Source organism: Xiphophorus hellerii, chromosome 16 (genome assembly GCF_003331165.1).
Source record: "Xiphophorus hellerii strain 12219 chromosome 16, Xiphophorus_hellerii-4.1, whole genome shotgun sequence".
NCBI classification, from domain to species: domain Eukaryota; kingdom Metazoa; phylum Chordata; class Actinopteri; order Cyprinodontiformes; family Poeciliidae; genus Xiphophorus; species Xiphophorus hellerii.
Window position 1 is genome coordinate 11,535,833 of NC_045687.1, and position 11,239 is coordinate 11,547,071.

General features: G+C 37.6%; 1 protein-coding gene across 1 annotated transcript; it reads right to left on the reverse strand.

Annotated features, from left to right (window-relative positions):
* On the reverse strand, positions 1 to 9,967 carry LOC116735338 (metalloproteinase inhibitor 2-like). The gene is made up of 5 exons (XM_032587151.1): positions 9,625 to 9,967; positions 1,628 to 1,728; positions 1,435 to 1,543; positions 1,188 to 1,312; positions 1 to 1,101 (listed from the first exon to the last, which is right to left on the reverse strand). The coding sequence occupies exons 1-5, from the start codon at positions 9,752 to 9,754 to the stop codon at positions 904 to 906; spliced, it is 663 nt and encodes a 220-aa protein (XP_032443042.1). The 5' UTR covers positions 9,755 to 9,967; the 3' UTR covers positions 1 to 903.
* Between the last annotated feature and the right edge of the window lie 1,272 nt (positions 9,968 to 11,239).

Below are 11,239 nucleotides of genomic sequence, written 5' to 3' on the forward strand. Positions count from 1 at the left end.
TTAACACAGCATTTACATTTTAATAGCCAAATGTACAAAAACAATCTGAGCTGGACATGCATGCAAAATTCTTTTGCCTCCAAAATCCCATGTGAAACCAGCACAAGATATCACATTGCAAAACACAGAAAAAAAATTATACAATTTTATATTAAAGTCAAGTGACAACTATTTTCAGCATGTATGCAAGAAAAATGATTGGTTACAAAACCTCAATATGTAACAACCCTAAAGGTTTAGTCAGACATTTAACACTGATCTCATTTGTCTTTTTTAATACAAAATCTGTATATTAAACTAATACATTTGTTTTTCCATATTTTTATCAGTGGCATTACTTGCCAAAAGAATGATCAGAATGTGCGCTTCTTTTTCTAGAAAGTTTGAATAAATGTGTCACTTGCCCATTGAAAGTGTTTGTAAAAACAAAATGGTTCTCAAAGTGCATTTTTTCTCTGTTCTAACAGGTGGACAGGGGGTTGAGAGGCACTATAAACTTGGAATGCTGTGAGAAAATTTCAAGTTTCTGAATGCTGCATTAAACATTTCCATCCCACTTTAAATAAAGCAAAATTAATTCATTACAGATGAGAAGCACATGAGGATAAATACTATAAAACGGTAAACTAAACAGGTTATTTCAGCTGGAGAATAAGTGGTTGATGAGGAAGTGCTTCAAAAAAAGGTTGAAGTGGGGAAAGGTGCAGAGTTTTTCATAACATGCAACCTGAAGTAATTAATAGCTTTCCTCTTTCCAGAGCTCCCACACAACAATTAATAATAAAAAAAGTCTACAAAGATTTTTTTTTTATTTGTGTGTGTGTGTGTGTGTAGGGGTGTATGTGAATGTGTGTTGGAACATTTAAACTGCAACCATCTTCAGATTGTTCCATAAAAGAAGAGTTATGGATCTTCAATGTCCAGGAAATCCTTTCTGGGTGGCACGCTGCCTCTGTACCAGGCGCACGAATCATCGCTCCTTTTGATGCAAGCGAAGTGCTTGGCTTGCTCCCCGTTCACCGTCTTCTCAATCACCCAGTCTGTCCAAAGGCACTCCGTCGGGCTGTTGATCATGCAGGGGATGGAGGTGCAACGGATGATCTGAGGGTTTCAAAGGAGATTGAAGTGAGGAAAAGCTACTTTTAGATGTAGTTTAAGTTCATCAGAATAAGGGGAAAGGTTTGTACCCTGCAGTCACAGCCGGTCTCATAGCGTTGAGTCAGGCTCTTCTTCTGCATGGCGCTCAGGGCCTCCCACTGCTCAATGAAGTCACACAAGGTGATGTGCATCGTCCCATCTGTCTCCAGTTTACCTACATTTAGGGAAATAATGTAGAAGAAGAAATTCTAAACGTCAAAAGGGGACATACAGATCCATTTTGAGAAACGTTGCAAATGTTAAAACACATATGTGGAGATGAGGCAAACATAATACCAGTAATGAGGTACTCCTTCTTTCCGTTAGTGTCCAGGGTCACTCCACACACTGCTGAAGTTGGTGCAGTGTAGATGGCATCGATATCCTGAGTGGGACCCTTGAACATCTGATGATTCAAAGAGTAAAAAGCAGATTTACTATAATGATTATTTGTAGTCATAAAGAGAATCAAAATAGTTTGCCCTCATACCTTGATCTGTTTGACATCAAACCGGATACGTTTGATGGGATTCCCATAGACGTCGTTGCCGCTCTCAACTTCTTGCATTCCAACAACCTTTGCCCTAATAACTAAACAGACACACAGCAACCCAGATGAGCAGATTTTATTTCAACGGACAAAAACTGACAATGCTTGGCTAAATGTGAACAGTATTTTTCGTCCCTTTTCAACAACATATCTGAAGACATCATCGCCACCATTTCATTTGGCAAGGGAAGACAAAGTCGGTTCAGATCAAAGATGTATTAAAGTGACTTGAAATCTGATCTCCACAGATGCTACTCATCTAATCTGACTGAGTTGGAGTTGCAAAGAAAAACAGACCAAAAAATATATTCAGTCTATATATGCATAGATGGTAGAGAAATAGCCCCAAAAAGTTGTACAAGTAATTGGACTTGAAAGCTCATTTTTATAAATAATGAACATAGGATGAGATCAATTCACAGAAAAGTTCTGGATACTTATAAAAATATTTAAAAAGCATCAAAGTTTGTTTGTAGAGTTTTAAGTAATATAAACATTCAAGGGGCATAAACACGTTTGCAAGGCACTGTAAATCTGAGGGCTCACATGTGCCAACTGCTGAGAAGACAGAAGCGCATGAGTGTTTCATCAGCTGCAGTCAAAGAGAGGAATGTGTGCTGCCTGCTTGGAGGTTCTCAGGCCTAGTTAGGAGGAAGCCAGTCAGCAGTCTTTGAAAAGCTGAACAAAATATCTTCCCTTTTGCCTGCCTGCAGGCCTCTTTCTATCAGCCGGCTTTGCCATCTGGATAGAGGTGCTGACGTGCAAATCAAGCACTTCCTTTATTTTTTTAATGCATGTTGCCTCAGCTCCTCCCTCGTGAGCTCAGAGAAAAAAAAGAAAAAAACAGCAGCTCATATTCTCAGCGCAAAATATGGCACCAACTGGAACCAAATACCTCTGGATTACCTGCATAATGCATAAAGTATTACTGTAAATTCCTAACACCACCGCAAAAGGAAAGGGCTTACAGTTTACATTTTTAAGAGGGGGAAACCAGCGACAGAGTTAATGCTAACCAGATGTTCTTTCTCAAATTCCAGTTTGGTCTATGCTTTCTCAAGGTGGCAGCTGCAGATTTCCGTGGATCAACACTTACCTACTGCTTTACCAAATAAGAACAACTATTTAAATTACGCCGTCTCTCATAAGTGAGCCAAGTTTCTTTATTCCAAGTTTTTAGAAAACTTTTAATTTTCTTTTTAAAGTCTGTTGCAGACTCGAGCCAAACGGCAATCATTAAACTTTTCTTTGTACCAAAACAGCTCTTAAGAATGTTTAATGACCTTATTTTATGTTTGCTCTGAGATGTCAGCTGTCTTGGTGCTTTTAGACTCTGGTTCTGCTCTTGCCACTGTAGAGAGTAGTATGAAGGCGTAAGGGCAGGAGCATTAAGGGGCTTGGTATTAAGAGGAGTGATCTTTGGTTGGCCAGGTCTTATTTATACAACTGGAGCTTCTCAATCCATACTTTCCCTTCAACAGCAACAATTTTTACTCAAGGAGTTCAAAGTTCTATTCTCAGCCCACTCTTGTTTTCATCATTTTGAGAGTGATATCCAAATCTTTTTTTCCTTATTAATAAAATAACTTCTTGAAGCCTTCACTTGATCATCAGTCGTACGAAGGCGTGGACGACTTTAAATTCCCTGCATCTCAAAGTTACCAAGACAGAAGTTATTGTACGTTTGGACTTTCTTCACAGGCTTTGTGATCCTTTCACTTCACACAGTCAATGTTTTATTATAGTTTTGGATCTTTCCTTTGAATTCAAAAAGCAGATCAGTTCTTTTAGAGACAAAATAGTTATCCATACATTTTTAAAACAAAACAAAATTTAGTGTATTTTAAACCCACTAACCAGGGCTTAGATCACTAATCTCCTGAAAGTTGTAGAAAACTTTGCTGCTGCTCAACAATTAAAAAACATATGGGAGTACATCACTCAACCGTCATCCTTACAGCAATAACTTCCTTGTAAGTACAGAATAGAATTTATTACTCTGTAAGATTCTAGTTGACAACAATGTTTAGATTTTTCATCATGAGGAAAAAACTATTGTTTGAAGATTTCCTCCCCAGCTGTTCGCTCTGGAACCCATGCTGAGGTGCTGAAAAACACTTGGAAGTTTTCTGCCCAAGCAGAGGATTATTGATAATCCTCTTTTGCTCAAATGTGCAGAATTATTCAGATCACTGCTGGTAAAGCAAAGTAGGACGGACGCAAAACACATAGGAAAACCATAATAGAAAAAGAAACTGGAGCACAAGACTAAAGGGAATAAAAACATGAAGTTGTAAATATGTGTGGGCTGCAACTTTTTATTTAATTCTGTTGTAGTGGATTGCAAATTAGATTGAGCTATATTATTCCATCAAGGTTAAGCATATACCCCTGTCCTCGCACCTCATCTCTATTTTAAAAGTAATCTGAAGTATATTTTGCAGCTCAAGGATTTATCATACTTAAAAGAGATTTTATACATAGATCAAAACAAACCAATTAGTTTACCACAAAATAGATTACAAGTGGCTTTTTTTTTTCTTAAGTCACACTGCATCTTGCTTCCTTAGAGTTTAATCAATATACACTAATTAAAGCAAAATTTCCATGGCCAACAAATGATTTTTCAAAAAATATTAGAGATATTTTAAGACTTAGGGTTTAATCAGAAATTTGATTCCTTTCTGTAGTGAAAAGAAGGATTTTCAATTTTTTAGAACTGACTTTGTATTATTTTGAGGTTAAAAATTGGGGTAGAAAAGGTAAAAAACAAAAACAATTCCAAGTTTCCAAAACACTTAGGCAGGTCAACTTCTTAGCCAAGGAAGATTGTGCTGACTAGATTCTATTAGATGCTCTTAGATTTTCAGCACACAGCTGTTTTCCAACAAAGACGTTGTCCTGCTATACGGAACTAGTGGTTTACTTGTTTTACTCAAGTTGAACATTGATGAGTTAAGGAAAAAATAAACCAAAAATGTAACCAAAATCCAGCTAGATGATCAGGCGTTTTTGTATTTTTTAAAGTCGAGTCTAATCATGAATTAATTATGGATTGCCGCAATGCTTTTCCATTTGAATAAGATCATTCAGATTCAGGAACTTTCGAAAATTGATAGGTAGGTGCATTTCAAATTTATGGACAAACATACAAACACAAAGCTTTTGATTATATCAGCATTGCAAGTTCTTAAAATACCTACATCTTGAAGATTTGGGGATTTTTTTGAGGAATAAGAGTTTCAATTGACATGCGTTAACGTCTTGGCAAAAGCGTTTTGAAAGCCTTGAGGGAAATAATTAAATGTGTAGCCACTAGAAACAGAAATATACCGAGAAAAAAAAAACCCAACTTCAAATGCATACTTTCCTATCAACCATTTCAAAATAACATGAATTTAGCCAATATCATCATCATTCATTTTCCTATCCCGGTTTGTTTTTTGTACCCAAAGGTTGGGTAGGGAGAATGTGGGAGGAAACCCACACAGGAACGGGAAGAACCTGCATGCATACAATGTCCGCGTTTGTTCTGGAGTGACAATGCAAACCATCACACCACCATGTTGCCCACAATAATCACCAAAAACTATAAAAGTGTTCATTTCATCACTCCCATACCACATTGTTTTTTCTCCTCCACCCCTTTTGCTGCAATTGATTTGATGTCCTTTACTGGCACACAATTTATATACATCTCTCCTCGGATATGATAATTACTGAAAGAGGCTGACAAAGCCCCTTGGAAGGCTGTGAGGTTTACAAAACTGGGAACTGAAGGAAGCATTGAATTTTCCAGTTACTCAAACAATAAACATAACTTTTTGCAAAATGGCATCGTGGTTATGGGAGTGGATTAAAACAAAAACAAAGAGGCGAAAAAGAAACATGCATGTCATGTAATTGCACCTGTTTTCCTCTGAAAAGTCACAAAGGCTGAACGAAAGAAATATGAAAGAGACTCACAACTCTTTCAGTTCTGTGTGAGCATAAAAAATACAACTTTTTTTGTTTGTTTTTATGCCACAAAAATCCCTCTGCAAAGTAAGTTATTGAGGGTTTTTTAATGTATATATTTCTTTTAATCAACATCAAGCTAAAATGTAATTTTATCAGGCTAACAAAAGCTCATTGAATGCGTCAAACGTCCAAGAGAGATAAACAAACACATCAGTAAGTGGAGGTAGAAGAAAATGTTCTCAGAATTTGGACAGACTGTTTCTCTTCTGCTCTTCAGAAAATGACAGCAGTGAGATTTGAAAGACTTCAAACCTCACACTAACAGTTTTCCATGCCAGCGCACAGTGGCAACTGACCCTAATCTGCAGACTGATGCAAATTTTTAACTAGTTAAAATTGAGTAAAATAAATAAATAAATCATGCAGCGTCTCCCTAGCTTCATGGGTCCAGCAAAGAAACATTTTCCATACATCATAGTAAAGTCATTTAGAGCTGGAAGAGTGGAAACTGAAAAGCCTTTTCAAGACTTGCTTTTCGTAGGAAATGCAGGGTTGCCCAACTTGACTGCATGAGTCAAGTTGGGCAAACGTTCTGGTAATTTACAATTACCATCAAAGTAAAAAGAATAAAGCATAAAAATAAACTAACCCTGAACTGCCCTTTGCAGATGTTACCAAGTGGTTGCATATGTTGTTTTTGAAGGCAAGTCTCTCAACAAGTTTCCTGAATAAATCCAGTGCCTTATTGCTTGCAGGACACGTTGGATTCGGGCAGCTTTAGTGAGAGAGAAAGGAAGAAAGGAAGTAAAGATTCCTGGTTTCAGTGTCAGCACTGTTTGCACAGCTTGAAGAGCTGTGTGTTTATCTGGGAAGCAAAGTTTAGGCTCAGTTCTACTTTCATGGTCTCAAATGATTCACCCTCCTTGTACAAAAGGGAGATTATCTTTTTTTTATGAAATAAAGAAGTGCAGAAGTGCATAATGAAGACACCATCTGGCTCCTGAACATTCTTCTGCCTCAGGCAAAAAGCCAGGAGATGGAGTTTTATTAATCTGTACTGTTTTGATACATCCTCCCATATGATAGGATAAACAGACACGAGGGCTTCTAACTAAGCATTTAGTTTGCTATAATAGTGTAAGAATGACACACTCCAATAAGAAAATGGTAACAAAGCTTCTAACAAGGACTGTATCAGTGGATTGTGACTCTCATTACTGTCACTTCACTGCAGTAGTTCATCTTACAGTGAAATTGTGATGAAATGTTTCCATTTCTACATTTTTTAGGATCCTCTACGCAGGAGGTTGAGCAACTGGTGTTGGAGAATGTTCTGCACTGCTGGCATTCTGACCTTCCCTATATCTTGGCAAATTAAGAAATTTGAGATTTAGCAAATCTGCATACCAAGCTAGTTTTATACAGATGCATTACTCTCAACGCTTCATCTTCACATAAATGTTCTACAGCTCACAAAGTGGACCATGAGTTAAATCAAAGCACTAAAAAAAATTCATAACCCTTCTGTTTAGTGAGTTCGACCTCCCAGACTTTTTAAGTTTAGATTTTTTTTTTTTTTAAGGGTCTATCCATGGTGCTGAAGCTGCAGCGGAGGTGTCAGCGTTAGTGTCGTGTCAGGACCTGACCTCAAAGACTCTGATTCAATGAATCAGTCAGGAAGTTCAGGTGACTATCAGCATCCTGGCTTAGTCAGAGCTCCATACTGTCTGGGTTTAAAAAAAATATACATATAGTGCCTTACAGAGACAATTTTGTTGGTTTACAGCCACAAGTGTCAATGGATTTTATGAGACCAACACAAAATCATGTGCAACAGTGAAATGAAGGGAAAATGATACATGGTTTTCAAAGTTTTTGACAATTCCTCTTTGGAAAACTGCTCAGACTCAATCATATTGAATACGGACAGACCGTGAACATCATTTGTCAGGTTTTACTACAGATTAATAATTGAATTTATATCTGTAGTTAGGCAGATGCATCATAAGAGACATGAAAATGCTATTAAGTAAACCACTTCCTGTAGCGGTGGCTTTATGAGTAGGATTGTTGTTCTGACAGAAGGTTAACCTCATCCCCAAATTTAAATGTTTTCTTTCATAAATCCTCTACGTTTAGAGGATTTAGTAATTTCAGCCAATTACTGAAGAAAAACATGCAAACAGAATAATGCTGCCATCACCTTGTGTGACAGTAGTGTCTTCAATGTGATGTCCAGTGTTGGTGTTTCACTACACAGCCTTTTGTAGTGATGAGACCAAAATGTCTCATCACTCTCATCTGACCAAAGTAACCTTTGTCATTCAAAGGCCAGCATGTTCCGACAGTAGCCTTTGTAAGTCTTACCACAGAACAAACAGTTTATACTTTTAATGCAGTGGTTTTTAATCTGGTCCTCGGCATCTGCTGTCCTGCATGTTTTTGAGGTTTTTCTGTTCCAGCACACCAGATTCCTACACGGCCTAAAGAAACTGCAAACGGGAAGCTTTCTTTCAAAAATGTCTCTCTTCTCACGACTTTTCCAAGGGTCCGATTTGTGGAGTGCAAGGGTTAGAGTTGACCGGTTCACAGGCACTTACGCAGGAGTTACCATTAGCTTCCCGGCCACATCACTGGCTTCATTTAGGGGTACAAGTGTAAGATTTTTATTGGTACTTGTATACTTTTTTACAAACATGCAATCATTTACATTCCATTTCACCATGATGTGCTACTTTGTGTAGCTCTGCCACATAAAAGCCTATTAAAACATATTAAAGCCTGTGGCTGCAAAGTGAGTTAAAGAGTAAAAATGCATTTCTTCTATTTACTCACAACGATTAAACATGACTAACTCATTTCAGGAAGAGAGAGGGGGCGAAGGCTCACTTAAAGTCAACAGGTAGCTAGGTGGATACCTGTAATTAGAGGTGTTGGGTTTTTCCCACTGTAAACCTTATCCAGCAATGGCAAAACAACCATTTCACACACTGGAACACTCACGGAATGATGCAACCATGTAAAGAAGTAAAATCGTCTTCATGCAACATCATTTGAAATATTCGCCTTTTTGATGTAGCAAAAACTGGGCTCTATAGTCTGAAACATTCGTGCCCTGTTCCCCAGCTATCAAACTGCTCTATCTAAACGACAAAAAGAAAGAAGCAAAACCAGCCTTTCGTTGGCAGTAAATTCTTCAGGAAAAAAAAAAAAAAAAAAAGTTTCTTTAATCTCCATAGCAGAGGAATCCCACAGCTAAGGAAAAATCACTAAATGAGTTCTCTTGTGTATAAATGCCACACATTCAGGCTGCTAGGGAGTAAGGAGAGAGGGCGTGTGTGTGGGTGTGTGTGTGGGGTGCGGGGGTGTCTCAGAAACCCTAATTCAAATAACAGCACAAGCTGGTCCCTGTTAGCTCAAGGTATTTCTTAAAAGGAAGAAACGAGCAGTGTTTTGTAAAAGGCAAAATGTTTACTTCACCTTCGGAAAATGAAAGAAAAAAAAAATAGCCAATAAGGAATCTTTCATATGTTGCCAAATCTCTATGTTTGCACAGAATATCAAAGGGAAATATTACAATACGTCAACGTTTTCAGACTTCAGAGATGATGTGTGTGCGCTATATAAACACAATTAAGACAGAGAAAAGAAATGTAGCAAAAACTTTTCAGGAGATTTCTTTAAATGTCACCTTATAGCATGTGGTTTGAATATATATATATATATATATATATATATATATATATATATGTATGAGAGAGTGCAGAAAACGCAAATGCAAGATTCAGGAATATCAACAGATGATTAGCTGGGTAAAAGGGGAGGGACATGGAAAGAAAACTTAATCCTCCTACATTTTTACCGTAAATAGAAAGTAAACATTCTTTCGAGAGACAGTGGACGACTTATGTGCAACATAAACAGATGCATCTTTTGCTTAACAGCTGTATTAAATATTAGCCGTAAAGTCAACTCACCGACGTCTGAGTTGCAGAATGCCTGTTGAGGATGCGCAGGGGAGCAGCTGCAGGCTTCTGCCATTTCTTCAACGCGCCACAGAAACAGGATCGCCAGAGCGACCAAACAGCTGTTCATTGTGCAGCTCATCTTTAAAAACTTTCAACTTACAAAGAGGGTTTAGAAGAAGGCGGTTGCGCAGTGGAGAGTACCCTGTGAAGGCTAAAGCCTAACAAAGACGTGAAATGATCCCCTGCTGTAGAACTGACTGTCAAAAGTATGAGGCGGCCAGTGGGGGCGAGCAGAGGGTCTTTCCGGTTGCAAAGCCGATCACACTTGATCCCTGTCTGTTTTCCACAAGAAGAAAGGCGAGTTTTATTTGCAGGCATCAGGCTCCGCCTCTTCTTCAGGGCGGCGAGCTGAGAGGTCAGGGCCTCCCAGTTTTTCACATGTGAGGGAGAACTCCGTCAGCTCCGATCTGACGTACGTCAGTTACACGAAGAGGCCGGATTTTGTGCAATTAAGTGTAATTAAGTCACACTCCAACGTCTGACCTTCTCCTTTTTTACATACAGACAGAAAAAACTGTATTTCTTAAATCTATGACTTCTTGAACTAAACTTAACCTGTGTCCAGTAGTTGACTGCCTGGTTTGGTCTCCATGCTTCTGTAAAAAAAAAAAAAAGAAAAAAGAAAAGAAAAAGAATGTTAATAAGGATAATCTTTCTGGAGTGTGCACGCTTTGCGCATATATTTTTGGTTATACACCTGAGGTGGAAAACATAAGTTGTCTTTCTTTTTGAAACACAAATATAATGACTACAAGCTATTATGTTTAGGGTTGTAACGATTGATTAGACATTTTAAATTGGCTTGAATTTCTTTTCACGTTTTCACATGAAATCACCGGGAAACAGAACCAAAAATTTGATCCCTTTTGTGAAATTCTAGGTTCCCTTCACACCTGAACTTGATCTAGCAAAGTAAATGTTTGCTGACGTCACTGCCCATTTAAAGGGCGAGCGTTTTTAGCGTAAGGCTCACACGTTTTTTTAGAAACATTTTCTTGTCCACTCATACTCGTGAAAATATATATATTTTTAAGACCGACATCTCAAGTTTTAGTAGTCAGCAACCAGTAAGGAAGATTTCTGTCATGTTAAGAGCAGCGGAGCAAAATTGTTGTAAATGTGCTCTGGTATTTGTTTTCTACAGAAAAGATAAAGAAATTTAAACAAACTCATCAGCAAAAAAAAAAAGTAGATATGATTTCTAAAAGTCTGACACCCTTAACCTGTTCTAGTAAAGTTTGTTCTTTGATAATGTGATATTAGTGCCCATATGTCGATAAGGTGGTTTTGACATCATGCTCATATTTTGATAAGGTGATTTTGACATCATGCTCATATGCAGTGAAAGTCCAACCATTAAAGTGGATAGCCGCTGATAAGTCTCATTGAATTTTGTGTTTATCCTAAATGTTCTTGAATCATTTAGATTTGTTGGATTTTTTTTTAATTATTATTATTTTTATCAGAAACTGATTACTCCAAACTACAAAACATTAAATTGAAATACAAACAGTTTTTTTTTCTGTTTTTTGGTCAAAGCTGGATGAGCAGAAACTTAGATTAA

Bases quoted from the DNA above. Each gene is read 5' to 3' on its own strand.
- LOC116735338 (XM_032587151.1), bottom strand. From the start codon at position 9,754: ATGAGCTGCACAATGAACAGCTGTTTGGTCGCTCTGGCGATCCTGTTT. The intron at 1,729-9,624 runs GTGAGTTGACTT...GTGTCTGTTTAG, and splicing joins ATTCTGCAACTCAGACGTCG to TTATTAGGGCAAAGGTTGTT. The intron at 1,102-1,187 runs GTACAAACCTTT...TGAAACCCTCAG, and splicing joins AGACCGGCTGTGACTGCAGG to ATCATCCGTTGCACCTCCAT.